Raw genomic sequence first — 20877 nt, 5'->3', positions numbered from 1 at the left:
CACTTGCCTTAACACACACTACCCTGCAGGCTTACACAGCAAAAATCTCATAAAAATGAGGGGGCCCACAAGCAGCTTAACACAATATTGTCATAAGGCCCCTACACAGCACTGATAGGGAAAGCAGGATGGGGTTGGTGCTCTTCCTCATACTAACCATGACATTTGGAAAACTTGTCACCCTGAAGGTGGCAACCTTACATTCTGAGGACTGACATACCCAACATAGTGGCTTACAGCTAAAGGCACCTCTAACTCCCAGTATACCTGCTGCTATACTAAGGGCTCCACCAATTTCTGCTGTGATTTTTAGGGACAGAGAAAATCTAGCATCAAGTGAGACTTCCTAATTCCCACTTTATATATATTTAGAAGCAAATTTTACACTTGGGGGGGGGGGAGAAGTCATTGGAGACATTGAATCACAGAGGCAGCATTTTCACAAACAAGGATGCACTATGGTAGCTTTCACCAAGCTGGTACACTCCAAATGTTTTGGACTACAACTCCCACCCATCCAAACCTTCCAGAAGGCACCAGCTTGGGGAAGGCTGCATAATAGGAATGATTAGTCATCATATGGGGCTATCTGTTTAGCCCTTTTTAGTGTTGGCTAAGCTCTAAAATCTTCGTGGATGTTTTAACTGTGTATTGACAAATGTATTTTTTTCTGACTGATGGTCGAATAAAAGGTTGATGAGGATGATTAGTCATCTGTGAGACACATCTAGCCATGTTGATAACTGCACTCAGCATAATGGGGCCAACTGTGGCTTCTTAGTGCAGGCAACAGTAAAAATACATCTGACAACAGCCTTCCTGTGTTGCCCACTATTTATGCAGCACACTCATCGTAAGAAGCAAAAGGTGACAGATGTACTTTACTGCTGCACTGTTTTGGTAACACAACACTAATTCATTGAGAAGGGAGATGGGGGAGAAGAGAGAGAAGTGCAACTTAATTCCCCCCCCAAAAAAAATAATCCCTGAAAGTTATAAATTGGCAGCTATCAGAAATATTGCTTTGCCCCAACACCAGAAACCAAGCAAAAAGCAGAAAAAATTGGACACTAACATGGTATTAAATGGGGGGGGGGGTGCTGGAACTCTATTTGAACCAATATGTTTGGACTGACCAACAAATGAAGCTCTTCCTCATTCTTTTGGCAGGGGTATTGAATACCAACCTCATTGCCCTAAGCTCAGCCTAGAGGAAGACTGAGGAACATGCACTCAAATTATTGTGCAAGAAGATGGAAGATCTTAGCATTATTTTCCACAATATTACAATTTGACTGGCATGAGTTACTCTGGAGAATGTTGGGTACATAAAACTGAAGGTGGCTTCCCAGATCCAGTTGCCAGATATGTCCATGGGTCAAGAAAGTGAATGTGTGCAGCTAAGGGGGTGAAGGATTATGCAAGCTGTAGTCCAAAACATCTGGAGGACAGCAGACTAGAGAAAGCTAGCATAGACCAAAACAAGAAGAAAGCACTGTAAATTGCCCCATTCCTCTGGCAAGAACAAGCACACCTTAGTGCATTTCAACAATGCCAGACGCAAAGACATTCAAGTGTATGATAACTACAAATGTATCAAAACACACAATACTGGCACCACTCCCTCCTCCTGTAAACTGCCAGCCACTGCCTACAAAACAAACAATCACCACCTTTTCAACTGTATCCAATGTTCAATTACCACCATATTGATATCCCTGGCATGGATTAGGTACTTGCATATGGTGTGCAAATGTTAAGCAAATGGCTTCTTCTTGGTAGTGGGAGTCCATTGGTAAACTATAAATTTAGGTTCCTCTTTCCAACAGGACCCTCCTTACAATTTATACCAACATAACTTTAAACTTTAAACAGTAAGACATGGCCCAGAGAGAAGAAAGTGTTAACTGATGTTGTGAATTCAGAATTTTGCATAGCAAGTGCTCAAAAGTGTAGTAAATCCAACTACTATGAAACATTAAACTTCCTAAAGCATACTATTTAGGACAGTAGGTGTGTCTGTCCAGGCCACAAACAATGTACGTTGAACAGAGTGAACAGAGATGCAGCTTGTTGAGGAGAAAGAAAGACACCTTATGCAATATGTCAAAAGCACATGCTAGCAGGTCATCCAGAACAGCTTTCTTAATAAGTTAATTAAAAAAGTAATTGGAACCCTTGAAGTCAAAAGCTTCTATCTATCTAGTGAGGCTGACATTATTTTCTTTGTAAAATTTATATACTGTCCTTCAATATAATCTCAGCATAACTCATACAATAAAAACTACATAACTGAATTTAAAAAATCAATAAGCACAGAACATCAGATAAAAACTAAGCAACAAAATAAACACATTTTAACAGTTAAAGTCTGGGAAACTAAGGAAATAGTTGCCTAGCGCCAAAAGAAAGCAAAATAGGAGCCAAACAAGCCACTTGCAGCAATAATTCCAGAAATAGGGTGTCACCACCAAGAAGCTCCTCTCCCCAGTTGCTTCCCACCTCAATTACAATGGAAGCACCAAGAGGACTGACATTCCTTCAGAGCGGTATTCTCCAACCTAATGCCTCCCAGATATCTGGACTACAATTCACATCAGCCCCAGCTAGCATGAATATCCTGGCAGGAGGTTATGACAGTTGTAGGCGAAAACATCTGGAGGACACAAGATTGAAGAAGGCTGCTTAAGACTTAGCATTCCTCCTGCACCATTCCACACAGGAGGCCACATTTTGCAAATACGAAGTTATTTCAAGTGCTCATTAGCCTAAGAAGCTCTCAGAAAGGCTTATAAAAATCAGCTGTAAAACAGTCCCTTACCTGTATCCGAATCTTTTTGATCTCCATTTGTTCCAACAGTGAAAGGCAGCTTCCGTTTTGTAGCTCTCTCTTTCACCTCCTTGCTGCCATCACTCCGGTCCAATTTTGGAGTCTTGGTTAGAGAAACTTTATCTTTATCCTAGAAGGGAAAATAAGAGATCTTCATAAGAATCTAATATTTGCAATCAGCAAGGCTGTTTTTGCTAAGCAAATTTATATTGCCTGAAGATATTCAACAGACCTTACCAAACCTGTTTGTCCATAGAGAAACACACATTTGCACATTCCCAGAAACCAAAATGACAGCTGCAGGACTTTCCACCACCAATGGATTGACCAGACTATTGATTTAAAGGGTACCCCTGCAACATTTTAGCCTTGTAGAATGGTCCTGAAATACCTGATTAAGTAGCAAGTGTGCTACATCCAATATACATATAATGGATGGGGAGTGGGAATCAGCTTGGCTGTACTCATTCTGGCAGCAATAGGAATCACTGTGATTCTGAACATGTGTAGTGCAGGCACCACTGAATATTGTCTGTGCCATTGCCTACAATGGGCAACACTATTTATATCCTCTCCATTGCTTAGGGTTGTTGTTTTTATAAAATAAAAATATTTACTGGCTCTTTTCTTCTCCTGAAAACTTATTTGGAGTTTATAACGAGGAAATACATCCTATGATTTAAAAAGTGAAATTCCTTCTTCCAAAATGGCAGAGATTTTCCCTGTGGCACATAACATTGTGATCTCAAACTATTAGAATATTCTGGCAGCTGACCAGCCTGCTGCAAAGCTTCCCAGCCATTTATAGGATCACCCTTCCTACTAGAAAAAAATGTGCTTAAAGCATATGTGCTGTCTACATCAGCTTGTAATCTTGTCCCCGCTGTGTGCAGGAAGGGATGGGGGAAGAAGGGGGGGGGGAGAGAAGGATGGTCAGTTCTCCCACCAGAAGGAAAAGATGGCAACAATCTCCTATGAACATCCCACTTCAGTGAGTGTTTCACTCTTCACTGTCACTGTGGAATCCCATTAAATAAAAATGGCAACTCTCAAACCTGTTTCTGGTTTTACCTCTGGGTGGGGAGACAGCTTTTTAAAAATTCCCATAAAGGGAGTATACATTTTCTAAAATCCAAATATGTTAGAAGCATCTACTATAATCTTAAGCAGCTAGATGACTGAGGCTTGAAGCCTTTTATGGAAAACCTCTCACACATACACACATATTCTTCCTCTGAGACTTCGGAAGCTCTTGGTACCACAGATCCCTCTCCCTCAGAATGAAATGCTCCAAAATAACCTGCTAAATGACCTACTGCACCATTGCATGTCTTATAAACTCAGAAGTTTTAAGGATGCCACCAAACAAGAGGTTACAGACCAATGATTCAAATAGCTATCAAGGACCTACCAAGGCCTTATGTCTGTTTATTTAAAAGGAGTCTTTTGTCAAAGTTGCATTCCATATGATGGCTACCCTCATTTCTGATGCATATGCAAACACAATTTGATGGGCCAGAGCACTTGTAAGAAATCTACATATAAAAGTGGTTACATCTCCAAAAGAAGACTTTGCCAGGAGCTTCACATTCACATCAACCCTGCTCAGTTATTGTTCTTGAATTTGCATTTGGAAGCTTAAAATATAAATTATTTTATTAAGCTTGGCATATGCTTGAGTACTTTTGCTTTTTAAATCAGTGAGAGTTCTCTGCGATGCTGCTCTTGTAGCAGTCAGGCTAGAACAGAGTAGGAAGTCACTTGTTCTAGCACTAGAGGCAAAATGTCTATCATTCAGGAGAGGAGATATGAGTGCCAGCACCAAAGCTTCAACTCTAGGATGTTTCTGGGATGTGTTTTGCACAGGCCATGGGCCCATTTGTTTACCTGCACAAACATCACCAAAAACTTGTGTATGTGTGTCTGGGACTCTGTTTTACTTCAAGAATGTACCAGACCAAAGGGAATGCACTTTAATTTTGCTTTTAAGTAAACATGGGTAATGGTATCAACAATTTATTCAATCTACTGGGATTGGGGGGAGAGACATAACACAACAATGCTGACTGCATCACTCATAAGATTGTGGCAGGTGACTCGAAGTCATAAGACCAATGAATACACATTACTCCTTCCTCTTTCTTGGTTAAACTCTGGCATGGGCCCTGGATGGGGATTTAAAAAAATATGTTTTCCTCCACTGGTCTGTTCTATTTACTCCCCACTTCCTCAGAGTCACCAGCAACAAAAAGTACATTTCAGTCATAAAGTATTTCCAAATGGGTTCCAAACTAATAAATCAGGAATCCTATGCAGTATGATCAGCTTCAGTTTCATACAAGAATTCTTAAACTGCTTTCATGTAACAAGAGTCCAACTCTGCTTTTGTGGGCAGTCAAGAATTAAGCGACATTCAGAAAGGGGGGCATGCTATTAATATTTGTAAGTAAAAAAGAGAAGTGCCCTTATTAAAAGAAATTCTCTCATTGTTGAAATTTTAGGGTGTCAGATCAAATTTGCAAGAGCCAAAATAAAAACTATAATTTCTTTTTATGAACATTCTTTTTAAAAAGCATTCTCTAGCCTGTGAACCATTTGTAGGAGAGATGGAAGATACTATCTTCAAGGTTCTGACTGGAGTAGTGATGTACATCAGTGTACTGCACATATTTTCATATTTGTAGTTTATTCTGCCTCTAAGTTTTCAATTCATTTAGGGCAGAAAGGAACAAGATTGGTTGCAAACTGTAGAATTGAATAGCCAAGGGAAAAGGGTACATAACTATGTAGGGCATTGAAGCCCTGCCTAATCCATGTACACAGTTCTCAGCTCCTACCCACCTTTCTAATCTCTCAGCAACAAATGGGCCAGAAACTTGACTGGCAAACTCCACAGTGAGACTCCAGTCTTAACACACAGACACACAATATTTGCCTTTTTCTGATCAAGAAAAGCCTTAGGATGTTAATATGGGCAACTTCTTTCTTCAGTCCTGCTGAAAAATAGTGTGGTAACAATGCAGTTTATCTTTCCCACTACCAAACTCATGGGTCTTTTGGTCTCCCCGGCCCATCCTGACACTGGAAACTAACAACATTGTAAAAGTATTTTCCCACAGTGCAGGTTCTTGAAGAACAACCTTGAGTTAATTGAATCAATCACCTTTCCCCCCAAAATGTACCAGTACCTCTTCAAATACGCTCAGAAATCCCATTTCAATCGCAGGGAATAATAATATCATCTTCATAGTACATGTAGTCCTGCGAACATAAGTTGCTACAACTCTTACTTCTAGAACATGGAGAATGCAGAGCGCTTACTGAAGTACATAAGCATGTGTGCGCATTCCGTGATGAAAGGCAGAGTCCCAGTTAAACCATTAAAACTGGGATTTCTTAAACAATAAACACTTATGTAGAAAGCTTGATGCAGAGAATCTCAGAACAGCAGTAACAAGGGGTCAATTGTGCTTGTGTATACAAGCCAAAAATTATAATTCCAGCATTGTTTGCTATTTAAGAATAAATTTCAGTGGGTGAAAATTCCTGGCGCTCTCTGTCTCTCATGAAGAGAACCCTAAAAGATCCCTTCTGAAATCAAAATTGGATTTGTTATCCTGCTTTCATTTTTTGCTCATAGTTTTAAGAAGCAGTTATAAACTTGCCAAAGCAACTTTAATAATGCTTACTTCAAAAAGATGCCATGGCAAGTACCATATTTTTCCATGTATGAGACTAGGTTTTTTTTATTTTACCAAAAAAAAATTTTTTTTAATTGGGGCTCGTCTTGAACACGGGTAGTGCTAAGAGGTGTTTTCTTAATTTGGAGTCCCCCAAAATAGGGGAGTGTCTTATACATTGGGGCATCTTATACATGGAAAAATACAGTAAATCCATATGCTAGGGAACTTAAGATTCATTGCATGTGACCTTATGTCTGCCCCCTTCATATACTTTATTGAAACTTTTCATCATGCAATACTATAAAACAAACTAATGTGACAGGTAAAAGAAAGTCACTGATACCACATGGGCATTCAAGAGTAGTGCTGGGTCAAGAAGCACCCCAAGCTGTGAAACTGCATCTTCAAGGAGGGAGTATGATTTCATTCAAGGCTGGTTGTACACCTATCCATAGACCTACTGTTCCCCCAGATAATAGTCCTATCTTGCACAGAGTACATTTGTTCACTTCTATCCAGTACTTTATTGTCCCCAGACATTAGTTTCCTTCTATATGCTTTGAGCCATATCAGATGTACTACTCCATGTCTGACCCACTAGTGAGCAGCTACACAAGTCACAGCACTTTCACTTAGAAATGCCCTCACCCCCACGCCACCCAAAAGGCACACCTGGCCTCATACACTGTCAATACTGTGTTGCCAGGTGAAAAACGCCCTTTGATTATGGTCGCACCTGCTGACTGAGTTTTGTTATTTGTGTTGTTGCTAAATTTCTGCTGCTACTGCAATACCATGTTTTTGTTACTGTTCTATTTATATTTCAAACATAATGTTCACCACTTTGAGGGGGGTTTGCAAAGGAAAGGTAGGGTGCACATTTTCAAAATAAAATAGAAGGGTGCTTGTACTTAATTATGAAGTGTAAAACACAGGCTGCAAGAGGCAAATTGTGTGGACAAGGGTGAGTGAGAAACTACTTGCCTAAGTCTTAACCAACAAGACAAACTAGTTCACATGATTACTGAACAAGATAGACTAAGGGCAACCAATATGGTGTTCATGGAAAACAACTCCCACCATTTCTGACCACAGGCCATGCAGGCTGGGATGATGGAAGCTGAAGCCCAACAACATCTGGAGAGCATTATGTTGGCTATCCCTGGGACAGACTTCTACAGTGATTGGCCCCAAGTCCCCTTACATACCCTGTAAGCCACTCAAAAGAAGATTCCTGTGCAACTCCCCACAAACAATGCACAACATATGGAATTTTGCTATTACAAGAAGTGACGGTAGCTGAATGTTCAAAAGGCTATAAAAGAAGATTAAACAGATTCAAGGAGGGCAGGTATATTAAGCAGTTATTGGTCATGGTGGCTATATGGCAACTCTATGTTCAGACAAGGATGCTACTGTAAACCAGTGGCTAGAGAGCAAATATGAGAAAATGCTATTGCCTCCATGTCCAACTTGTTGCTTCCTGGGGGCATCTGGTTGGCCACTGTGGGAAGCAGAATGATGGACGAGATAGAATGTAACAGTGTACCAGACTAAGAATCTAACAGAAAAGTCTATACCTAAGAATGAAGTGCATGTATTATGAATTCCATAATGCTGAGCATTGGGAAAGACTGGTGACTCCATACCCTGTTTGTGTACTTTCCAGAGCCAGTGTGGTACAGTGGTTAGAATTGCAGATGAAGACCAGGGAGACCTGAATTCAAATCCCCACTCAACCATGAAACTCTCTGGGTGACCTTGGGACAGTCATGACAACCTCATAGGGTTGTTTTTATAACAGGAATCAAGTAAACCACTTTGTGTTCCTTGAAATTATTATTATTCAGACAGAGGGCCTTCTCAGTAGTGGCGCCCGCCCTGTGGAATGCCTTCCCATCAGATGTCAAGGAAATAAGCAGCTATCCTATTTTTAAAAAAACATCTGAAGGCAGCTCTGTTTAGGGAAGCTTTTAATATTTAATGCTGTATTGTTTTCAGCACTTGATTGGGAGCCGCCCACAGTGGCTGGGGAAACTCAGCCAGATGGGCGGGGTATAAATATTTATTATTATTATTATTATTATTATTATTATTATTATTATTATTATTATTATTATTGGCAAGGCAGAGTAAAAATGGATTGGGAAAGAGGATGAAGGACTAGATTGATCTTTGGTCTAATCCAGCTGGTCAAGACAGCGGCATCACTATGGGAAAGAGGATGAAGGACTAGATTGATCTTTGGTCTAATCCAGCTGGTCAAGACAGCGGCATCACATGTTTTATCCTAAAAGATGAATTACTATTACATGCCTGCTTGTGGGCAACACAATTCTGATTCTCTTTGCACTTCATCCAGGATGCTAGTTTCATTTTGAAGCTTAAAAACCAATGAACTTTCCAGTATGTTTTGAAAGCTTTGCATAACAGGCTGATGGAAATCCCCAATCCCAGCTGTGCTGCAACAAGGCAAGTTCCACAGTAACATTTTGGACTATAACTACTCAGAGAAATGTACAGCAAAGCTAAAAAGGTAATGCATTGTACCCCACCTCTCCTGAAGACAAAATTGTAAGCCAAAACAATTCCCAGCAGCATTTGCACCTCCTTTTTAACAACACTCTGAAGTGGAAACATCCTTTAGAATGTAATGTTTCTTCTGTGGCTGGAATAAGTACATCAGATTATAGGCTCATGACGACGGTTAACACATGCTCTACAGATGTGTATTCATCAGCGTCACTGTGCTGAGTGTGTGTAGGGAATAGCTCTCACATGCAGCCCCAAACTCTAAAGGCTGATTCATATATCCTTGCAACACTGTGGTTGGGACTACATGATAAATATATGAGTTGAGCTTCCATACAGGATAGCCAGATTATGTCAAAATTTATATCCTGCAAATTCTTGGTGCCCAAAGATTGCATAGCAACCATACAATCAAGCTGTCCTACCTGAGAAGCGAGCATAGCTCAAAGACCCCCACTACCTGTGCCTTTGCCATGCTCCTCATCCATAGCATCTTTCTCTCTAATGAACCTTACAACTACAAACTCCTCAGCGAACTGACCTTTTCAACGACACTCTATAAAGTGACATGTACATTAAAGTTGCAATTCACACAATTAAATGAAAATAATAATGATATTTAAGTCAGTTTTCCCCCAAACCAACACTGCACTGCAGCAATGAAGTTCTCAGATGCCTTCAGTAATAGAGAAGGAAACTATTGTTTAAGGTTGGAACCCTCTTCCCTGCCCTTTGACTCAATAAAACTAAGAAAATGTCAGGGTTTGAGATAATTTGCCTAACTGAGGCAAAGTGGAAAAGTAACAGCAGAATGAAGAGAAGCTGAGAAGGAAAAAAACCAGTGACTCCATTGACTCAACTTGGTTGCATGTAACCATTAAGCCAAATTCTGTGAAATTGCAATGAGATCTCACATAATGCCAGCACTATTTTGCTGCAAAGGCTGACGTTTCCAATTGGACAGATATGTGTGTGATTGCTGCAGAATGTTATAAGAACAACTGAATTTAGGAGGAACCTAGAATGGTACTTCAGTCATGAATAAACGTGATCTGAACTTCTTAATCCATTTCTATCAGAGCTGGTATCCCACAATGCAGCTAGGTTCCAAAAATTCTTCACTCTGCAAGGACAACACACACACTTTTACTTCCAACACCACAGCCCCTATCACTGCTTTCAGGCCCTTTGGCTCCACAAACGCAGTCTTGGAATAGTATTCACAGCAGTGAATCTGAGACAGCTGAAGTCATGTAAGCAGAGAGGCCTTTAGGAAGTGTTGACAAACACAAGATAAATTAAAAGCTATGCTCCCACACAGCAATCCCTGGAAGCAAAGGTCTAATGGCCAACTCCCTTTCCCCTTAGTCATTGTTTCAGCTCAGAGCACTAAAGTTAAATAGAAAGCAATGATATGTTGGTGCAGTCTCCTTCAACCAATTAACTAAGCTCTAAAGCTCTGTCCCTTTGGAACCCTAGACTGAACACTTTACAGGTTGAGAAGTTCAGGGATAGGAATGCAGGGACACTCTATTCTATTATTCTTGCTAAACCTTGTCAAATCTGCACTGTTGTATATGGTGGGAAAGTCATTTTAATCAAATCCAGGTTATTTTATTACAAAACTGGTTATTGTTCCCAGTGCTCCTGAGCCTGAAAAGTCGCAAGTCAGGACTGCTTCATTTTAGCTACATTGGTAAAGAGGAGCATCTTCAAATATTAATGTGTGCATACTGCCCCCTCCACAAACCCCAAATTCATGTAGGTAGGAAAATATGTCATGTATAATATACCCTCACAGGTAATGGAATGCCTTTTGATTCATACTATCATATATAAACATCAGCTTCTCAACTATGAGTAGGAGCAACAAAACCTAGCCTGAAGTTAGAACAGGTTTTTCTTCTCAGCTTTTATTAATTTTAAATTTTGACATGTAGCTTTATCTTTCGAAAAAGACACGATAAATGAAATAGGGCAAAAAACCAAAGCAGAACAGAAACAAATCAAGTGTGCAGCATACTTTCTTAATGCAAAAGCCTTACACCACACGAAACTGGTATTTCCCTTTGCAACTTCCTGCACTCATAATTCCTGGGTTTCAGCTTTATTTTCCACAAAATGATCTAGGCCACACTGGCACTTTCTCCTTATGCCAATCAGTTAACACTAGGCAGCTGTGCCTCAACATTCAGGTCTCCTTTTGCTACCTTTCACAACCATCTTGACAGATTCTAAGCTCTAATCTAACTCTAAAAGACAGGGTGGATATTCATTTACTGAACACCATTTCAGACCAATGCAGTGATGAATTCACTACCAAACAAACAAATCAACAGACGCAAGCAGTAGGTGAGGCCTAAAGACAGAAAGCTTCTACCTAACTAAAACAATAGTTCGCAGCTAGTAGTGGGGTGAAGGAGGAAGTATCACAGCGTACCTTTTCTACCTTAATTCTTGTTGCTTTCTCATTCTCAGCTATGCTATGGACCATGACAGAAGCTAGTTGTGGGGGAAGTTATCAACTTAATGTAGCATCACCTAGATCAGTGGGTCTCAAGCTTTTCCCCTCACACGCCAATTGAAATATGCTGAGGGTCTTGGTGGATCACTTAATCATTTGTCTGCCTGTTGTAGCAAATGTAATTCCATAGAATTCAAACTGTAATGCAATAAAATAAAAGATTTTTTTTTATTTTTTTTATTTCTATACAGCTTTATATTTTTAATAAAAATCTCAAAGCGGTTTACAGCATATTAAATCAATAAAACAATAGCCAGGCGATGTTCCTCCGGCCTTACGAGGAGCCTCTTTTGTAGGGCTGGGTGAGTCTGGGCTCTACCCCCTAGGCCAGGTGGAAAGGGCCTTGCAGGAAGCGGCCTTCACGCCTCACAGCCTTATTTAATAAAATAAGCAATAAAAATATCATTAAAAATTAGCACAAATATTTAATAATATGGATATACTCATTGCTGTCTTCAACTACAAATCCATAGGCATGCCAGAGACTACTTAAACAAAGCTGATGGACCACTCATGGCCCGTGGACTACTATTTTTGGGGGGGGGACCAGACAAATGGGACATAATCTAAAATAAATTAAGGAAAGGTATTCTGTTTGGTAGTTCACAGGAGGTAATCAGTACAGCATACAGAGAAGTTTGAGAACAGAAGTTTGAGAACAGGCCTGTTGTGCTACCATCTCACTATAAAACAAAAACACTACGGGGGGGGGAGTATGAGGAAGACAAGTATACTAAAGGCACAGTACCTTTTTCCCAGTTTGTTTCTCCACCATGTCGTTGCTGAGAGAGAAATCTTCCAGTTGTGGTGTTTTAGAACACCCACCCTTGGGCATCGTTCTGCCTTCCTTACTTGGCCTTCATTTATGCTGCCATCGCTTCATCATCAACAGTCTGCAATGATAAAGGAAATACACAGATGTTCAAGCCACAGCTAACAAAAAGAGGGGGTGAGGCATAGTAATTGTTGTTTTAATGAACTGAAGTACTGTGCTGGCATTCCGAGAGTATTGCAAATTCCCAAAACAAGAGTTGAAAGAGAGTCAGGAACCAACATGGTCTTCCTTTGTACAGATAGAAGATAGACAACAGCCCCTCAAATACCAACTGTGAATACAGATGTACCCTGGAAGTTGAACGGAATTCTGAAAAGTTCAGAAACCAAGGCACAGCTTCTGATTGGTTCCTGATTGCGCAGGCGCGCCAGAAACAATAGCCACACCGCACGTTTGGTTTCCAAAAAAAGTTTGAAAACAGGAACACTCACTTCCGGTTTTCAGTCATTCGGGAACTGGAACGTTCGACTCCCAAGGTGTTCAGGAGCTGAGGTATGACTGTAATACTTTATGGTTCCTTTAGACATTATAGCTCAAAGGAACAGGTATTCGGTGCCCATAGAGTGACCAAAGTTATCCAAAAACTTTATTTGTGTTGACACACATAAAGACTTCTGTGATACCTTGGTGTCCTATGTACATGGTTAAGGCAATTAAAACTTAATCTGCCTGATTCTCACATGACTATCACATAAAGCAATTTGTGAACTGCAATCTGCCTAAGAAATATGTTTCTTATGCAGAACCATTTCTAGATTGAAGCAAAGATGGTAAACCATAAAAGCAACTTCTAATATTCTCAGCAGAGTTAATATGCAGCTTTCGCTTTCGGGTCAGTATTGCCTTTGTATATAAGTCTGGGTGAGGCACAATTTAGAAGCACAGCAACAAAACTCTGTTGCCTATGCTATGAGTTGCTTAGTTACAGGGTGGAAAAGACAACTGACACCTGCAATATACAATAAGAAGTGTGCATTGTAACAGAGATCTGAAACATGGTATACAGCCATCTTTATCATTCCCCTGGGGTAAATATCATATGAGCAGTCAATTAAGTGCTAGTGTAAAGTTCTTACTCTACTTTAGAGCTACCACACATCTGGATTTTCCTGGACATTGCCGGAATTTCAAAGGTGGAATTTATGTCTGGGGGAATTTCCAAAAGGCAGCACTTTGTCCTGGATTTTATGCATGTCAATTGAAAAATTGCATGTTCTTTTGGTGTTTTTGTAAAAAAAAATAAAAAAAAGCTCAACTTTGAGGTTTTCCTTTAAAAAACCAAACAATTTTGGGGGTTTCCTTAAAAAAGCTAAACAACTTTTGGGATGTCTTGGTTTTTACTTTTTGAAATATGGCAATCCTACACTACTTGCCATGAAGCAGAAATGCTGAAATGGTCACTGGAAAAATCTAACTGCCACCTGATAAGATAGACACTATTTAGCAACATAGCTACATAAACAGCAGGGTTTTATTTCCCTTTTAAATAAACAAATAAAGGAAATGGTCCAGGAACAGGGAAACTCCCCATTTCACTGTCAGTGAGGAACAGGTTTGGTAAAGGGGAGAGACAACGAAAACCAAAAAGTCTCCCCTCCCCAAATATGAGTTTTAAAATCTGGGGAAACTGACAAAAACCTGAGGGAAATTGGATGGAAAGGAGTGGCTTTTGCAGTGTCTGGCCCCAATATAAGAGGTCAAAAGCCTAAACAACTTTCTACCCAGCACCTTTCATCAGCAGAGGGTACATCATCGAGTCCTACATAAAGTCTTTCTTTTTCCCCCCAATCCACCCCAAGGCTTGGGTGGACCCTATACATCATACATTCAAAATGCTTCATGCTCCCGCTTTGGGCAGCAACATGAGAAATTCATCAAACCAAAACATCACCTTCATACATTATGTTAGCTTAAGTAGGATATCAAACACAGAAGAGAGCACACATGTAGCTGTACTGAGAAAAAAAGAAAAGAGAAAAGCACAACAATCCCAAACTGACCTGCTTAACTTAACTAACTCCAGAGAAAGAATACAGTGAGTTATGAGCATGCTAAGCTTCCTCAAATACAAATATTCACTATAAAATATTCTATAGAACAGCAGCAGTAGTGATTTCACTTACAGTCTGAGTGAGCATCACATGACTTCAGCCAGACATCTAGTTTACTCTTATTTCAAGAGCTCTTGCCCAATTATGGCAACTCTTTTTTAAGAAGAAAAAATGCTATCATACAAAACTGAACCCTAAAAAACATTAACTTGATAAAATCCCTACACCCCTGTCCTCCCTAATGAAAGACAAATTAATAATTCCCTAGAATGGCTGGTGTTGGGTAGACAAGCAGGATGTAAACACTGAATCAAATAAGCAAACAAATCCAGTTACCAAAATTCAGCAAAGATATTCAGACAGACTTCAGAAGATATTCAGACAGACACTCTTTTCATGTGTCTGAAGTATGGATTCAGCATTCCAATGGAACAGCAAGAAGAAACTGACAATAATATGTAAATAATCTATATCTCTGTAAAGGTTCCATGCACACTGTTGCTGCTACATTCACCCCCCCCCAAAAAAAGTCAAGACTGAGGATGCAATGATAGTGATAAGATAGGGAGAGATCAAATTAATTGAAAGACATGTGTAGCAACTACATAGCAACTGTGTAAAAAGAAATAATATTTACAAGTAAGTATGACAGTCAGATCCTTTCTCACCAACCCCTCAACTCTTCACTAAACCCATCTTTTTTGTTCTGAAGTTAACAGGCCTGCTTGAAAAATGATTGACCTACCAACCTCTATAGCAGGCATGGCCAAACTTGGCCCTCCAGCTGTTTTGGGACTACAGTTCCCATCATCCCTGACCACTGGTCCTGTTAGCTAGGGATGATGGGAGTTGTAGTCCCAAAACAACTGGAGGGCCAAGTTTGGCCGTGCCTGATCTATAGGAAAGGTTCTGACTGGATGACAAACAACACCTTATGGAACCTCCATCTCAGGAATGAGCAAAACCAATTTGAGCAAATCTGGCAAAGTACCTAAACTGGAATTAAGAGGCAGTAGCTAATATAGTGCCCTCTAAATGTTGTTGCTGGACTGTAACTACATCATCCCTGACTACTGACCATGCTGGCTGGGGCTGAACAGCTGGAGTCCAGCAACATCTGGAGGGCATCACATTTCCTACCCTTCAAGTAAGATTGCCTTCATGTATTCAATGCCATGAACATAATAATCAACTGAAGGGGAATGGTGCAGGGTGTGTATTTCATTTTGTATGTTATAATCTGAAAGGCTGGCTGCAGGGTCAATTAACAATCACTTTCAGCGTACTGCTCCTTGCTTAAATGGCTTTTGAGGTCTTCTCTTGCTAAATCAAACAGTGAAAGTATGTTGTCTTATCTTCACTCTATGCTACTCAGGCATTCATCTTTAGATAAGCAACCCCCCACCAGTACCTAATATGAAACCAAAGGTGGATAGTTCACCCCAGAGCCCTTTGACCGGAAGCTGCCATTATATCCTACACCTTTTCTTAAACTTCTTTTTTAAAAGTCTAATCTATAATCTAGGACTCAAAGTAAATTAGCAAACACAGAAGAAATGCTAGGTGTATGGTATTTGTTAGCTTGGGAAAGGAGTTGCACCACCTTGACTGTTGTATGCAAACAGCCACAAACTGATAGCACAGCCAGGCGCATAATAAATACCCAAAATAACTTGGCCTCAGCTGATGCCAATTCAGATGCAGGCTACATTGAATATTAGCATGTGTACTAAACTCCTTTGGCCACACAGTTAAGGTAACATAAAAAGAAACATATGGGAAATGGGACCCAGGACATTCAATCCTCTCAGAGGCTCAGTCACTGACAACCACATCCAAATGAGGATTCAAATTCAAAATGAACCATAGGCATTTGCCCATGCACGGAGATCAATTATGATTTTTATGAATTTTAAAAATCTGTTTGCTCTGGATGTCAATGTGGCCATTTGTTACCAGGGTACACACCTATTTTACAGGGAGCTTTGAAACCGAGTTCACTAAGAGAAAGTCAAAAGGATGCCAGATTAATTCCGCACCCCTTCTGTTCATGTAGCTGACTCATTACACTTGGAAAGCTGGCTGCCTCTTCATGTAAACAGAGCACTGGCCTATTTAGCAGCTTGGAGGGAGTATTATATTTGCACAACAATTACCAGCAGTGCCTGCAATCCCCATTTTGTTTTACAAGCACATTGTTAAGGAGTTTGAGGTGAGGGGAAAGAGGAGACAACAAATGCTCACTTTGTACAACTGCACTCCAGCTAAAAAATGTGAGGGCCCATGTTATACAAAACCTGGCCCAAATCCCTTCTAACCTCCAACATGGGTAGGCTAGCATTTCTATTATCTACTTTTCAGAATTCTGTTTCCTGTGCTGGAACTCTGTCATCAAACAGTTCTGTTTTCTAAACAGCTAACTTAGCTCCTTGAACCAGAGAATTTAATGGCTGTCAGAAAATAAGGAAGCAGGAGACCAAGTTGGCTCAGAAACATTATATAATCCTCCACACATCTAAGAAACAGCAAAAGAAGCTGTTTCATTTTCAAATAATTTTTATATACTGGTTTCAACAAGATCTCTCCAGGGAGGAATGGTACGAAGGGTGCATGGGGTAAGGGAAAAGTCTTCCTGAGACATAACAGCACATAAATCAAAGCTGCCTGCTGATTTGTGAAACCTTATTATGGTCAGGCTGATATAGGTAAAGCTGGATATGGGACTAACATCTGAGCTGTCATGTGCAAGCTATTTCTATTCCTGTTGCCCTTCTCAACCAAGCATTATCATCTTCTCTTAAATATCATTAACATCCCTTGTTTAAAATCAAAGAAGCTAGGAAGCAGCAAGTTTATTTTTTTAGCTCCCTTTGTTCATCTGATCGCATGCACCCCACCACCAAAAAGCAATCTCATCTGAATCCCCTCTAGAAAGCACCACAGAGCTTTCAGCAGAAGGGCAATCTCAAAAACAACAGATGAATTTTCATGTGCTAGTTCTAACTCTAATTTGCATGGTATTGTATAGGGGTCATTTACAAATGCTTAAGTTAACCTAAGGAATTCATTGCCAAAATATTGTGTGGTGGCTAGTCCCATAAGAACCACAAAACTGTTCTCACATGCCAGTGACATTTCTAGTCATCTTGGCTCTCTCTCTTTTCAAGCAATAACTCAAATTGGATATTAAATTAGACTGTAATTTAGTGGTAATTACATGACTTGATTAGATTTCAATACTTAGGTAAGTAAACTCACTACAAATATTAAATTCAGAGGAGGTTCAAACACAAGATACTGGGAATGAAGGTCCTGGAAGCATAATTCAAAACCACTGACCTAGTTATTTTGTTCCATGTAAGCTGCCTTTAGTCTAGAGCCTTATAGCAATTCACCCATTTCTCACGTGGGTTTCCTCTATTGCACATAAATAATATGCTGCCATCTTTGTAATTTGTAAGTAGTAAGGCAAATACCTCAAACACTTGTTTCATTTAATCAGATTCCAGGCATTTGCCTCACTATGGGAACACAGGAAGCTGTCTTACTCTGAGTCACACCATTGGTTCATCTAGCTCAGTATTATCTACACTGACTGGACATTCCCAGCCCTTCTTGAAGATGCCAGATGTTGAACCTGGGACTGTCTGCATACAAGACTATGGCCCCTGCCCTGATTCATTTAAGACATGGATCTAATTATTATCCAGCCAGATGTTAAAACATGAATTGACTTTTAGAGGATGTCTGGTAATTGAGGTTGTCAGCTTCATCTCTATAAATACATGCAGGAAAATATGGTTTCAAAGTAATACTGCTTTTGGAGAGGCACCTGCAAAGAACCAGAATGCCAGGAAGCATACAACATGCTCCTGTGTTTAAATTATAATCAGGAATTAAGATGAAAGATTTGAAATGCAAGTCTCTTTAGATATGATACTACAGCATGATAGGTTTCGCTTCACCAATCCTTTATTAGGCATTACAAATATTGGCCATCATAAAAATCAATATATAAAATTTTAAAACATATACAAATAAACAGCCATGTAAAAGATATAATGATGAGGATTTTAATTGTGATTTCTTCCCTCTAAATAGTGCCATCATATGTACTACAGCAGCTATTAAAGCCTTCCATTTTAGTGTTTTGAGAGGGGGGGGGTGCAAACTGTTCACAGGATTTGGCTGCCTCTAAAGCTGCAAATTCACTCTTGGTGTTCTGCTAAAACCAAAGAAAAAGAAAGTGTGATTCAAGTGACTTATGAGCAGAGCCATGCATGAGAACTCAAACCCCTATATTCATTTCATTGTTGCAGACTCCTATCACTGTGGGCTTTCTGGATCTGCTTAAGATCCTACAAGCTTAGCTTTTTTAGCAAGATGTTTCCTGGTTTGTATGGGTGGAGGGCAGGCTAGACCAGAGGTCTGCCACTATGATTCAGCATGCCTACATGCTAGAGCCAGGAAAAGACAAGGCTGAGAGGAAACAATATTGCAAAGGTAATTCTGCGAAACACAATAGCATCACTGTCACAGCAGGAGGATGGCCCACATTTAGCACAAATGAGTCACTATTGAGAATGCTGAATTTTAACCTGCATTTTTTTATTCTTGATTTTAAGAAACAGGGAATTCATGTTTTACAGTGAAAGGCATATGAAATAAAGACTTGTTGGCTTTTCCTTCTTTTGGCTCAGCTTTACTACACAGTGCTTAGGAGATTGAAGCCCCGTGAGATTCAGCTTGTCATACTGGCTTATAGGTTTGTTTCAAGTGGAATAAGCAGCTCCTCATACCCATCCCATCTTAGACAAACTGGTTACTGTACTGCAGACATGTGTTTTATAGTACTAAGCAATGAAATACTGTGAACCTTATTGTGATAACAAGAACAAAGAAAAAAGGGCAACACCTTCATGGCTTCAATTATTTTTCCTGAGTTTCTCATTTCCTCCTTGAGAATACACAGATACAAGGAATACAAGGAAGCAGAAATTATCAACTAATTTAGCAGGTTACTGATTACAAATATGCTTACTTACCCTTTGGCTCAGTTAACTTTAGACAAACTAGTAACCTAGGTTTTTACAAACTGTGAGCCAAGCCCTATTTGTAAAGTTAAGTAATGCCACCCAGCTGATGTGAATGTTGCTTATTCATTCTTCTTGTAACATTCTAAGGTAAAGGGCAAGTAAGTTTGGAAGTTGCACATATTGATATTGCCAGTCCTTTAACAATATTATAAGCTTTCTTTTGTTACTTTAAAAAAAAAAAGAATTCCAACGAGAGGATGATTTGTCATGATGCACTTTGCTGAGGAGTCTGTTCAGATAGATGAATTTTCATACATTTCTCCCACATGGAAATAATTATTTGGTGGCTGTTTAATATGCATACAGAAAACTCAAGTGACAGAAAGTCTGTTGCACAGAAGCCAGGAAATTCACACACAGTACACATTCTCCTGCTGCTCTGTACCTTCATATGGCGTGCACTATCCTATTCTGATTCTTTTCTCGTCTAGCATGTGCACCTAGAAAAAGCTGCCTCTCATATTACTTTAGAAGATAAGAAGGATCACATATTGTCTGAAATGTTCTGAAAGGGAGCTTAGAATCTCAATGAGCTTGTTTCATCCCCAAGTATGAGATACAGATCTCTGTAGAGCAGCAGCCTCACAAGAGAAAAAGAACTATCCTCGTAATGTTTAACTAGGCAATGAGACAGCAAAAGAAACGGTTGGTACTGCTGGGCTTTGGCAAGAAACTGCAAATTTCAGAGCATATGTCGTGGAAACACCATTCCACAATTCTATCATCCTTCTTCCTACCAATTTTCCTAAAAAGGCAGCCAGACTAGCATAGCTTATGAGCCCCTCACTGTTGCTGTGAATTCTCTTTCAAGAGAAAGCCTGAACGTTTGTATTATAGTAAAAATGCAATGGCCAAAGCTGGAATTCCAGAACTGAATAAAATATTTTCCCTCCTTCAAATTAAACTTGTTCCTTTTAAGCATGTTAGAAGGCTTCCAAGAACTGCTTAAATGCAGCAGTTTTTGTTTGTATGTCAGTGGATTTCTTCTGCTACATAAGTTGCTCTCTGGAGAACGGGTTGGGCACTGTACCATTTTACTCCCCCACTCCAGCTATTCCTACTTCCATACATTTCCACAGCCCAAGATGTTTTGTCTTCACTTATAGCTCTCACCACTCTATAGAAAAACAATTACATAGTACATATTCTATGTATCTTCACTTTTATACTGTCACACAAGCCAAGAATCTTAGTAGCGTGCCACACATCCTCCCATAATCAAGCTATATAGAACTCTTACAATTTATCCATATGGCCATGGACACAATGGCACATAGAAAAAGGATATTGATTTTCCCCACCCCACCAAACTTAATAAAAAGGTAA

At 39.8% G+C, this 20877-nt stretch overlaps 1 protein-coding gene across 4 annotated transcripts in view; it reads right to left on the bottom strand.

Annotated features, from left to right (window-relative positions):
• ANKRD11 (ankyrin repeat domain containing 11) overlaps positions 1–20877 on the bottom strand; it is a 185666-nt gene that overhangs the window by 47193 nt on the left and 117596 nt on the right. For all 4 annotated transcript variants that reach the window (XM_083754500.1, XM_083754498.1, XM_083754501.1 and 1 more), the window contains 2 exons: positions 12318–12462; positions 2822–2960 (listed from right to left, as the gene is read on the bottom strand). In XM_083754500.1, coding sequence (XP_083610626.1) covers positions 2822–2960; positions 12318–12404 — 226 coding nt within the window. In that variant the 5' untranslated portion in view covers positions 12405–12462. The remainder of the gene's footprint in view (positions 1–2821; positions 2961–12317; positions 12463–20877) is intronic.

The sequence above is a fragment of the Podarcis gaigeae genome (genome assembly GCF_964106915.1).
Source record: "Podarcis gaigeae genome assembly, chromosome: 8".
Taxonomy (NCBI): Eukaryota; Metazoa; Chordata; class Lepidosauria; order Squamata; family Lacertidae; genus Podarcis; species Podarcis gaigeae.
This window is presented reverse-complemented; position numbering and strand designations above follow the sequence as displayed.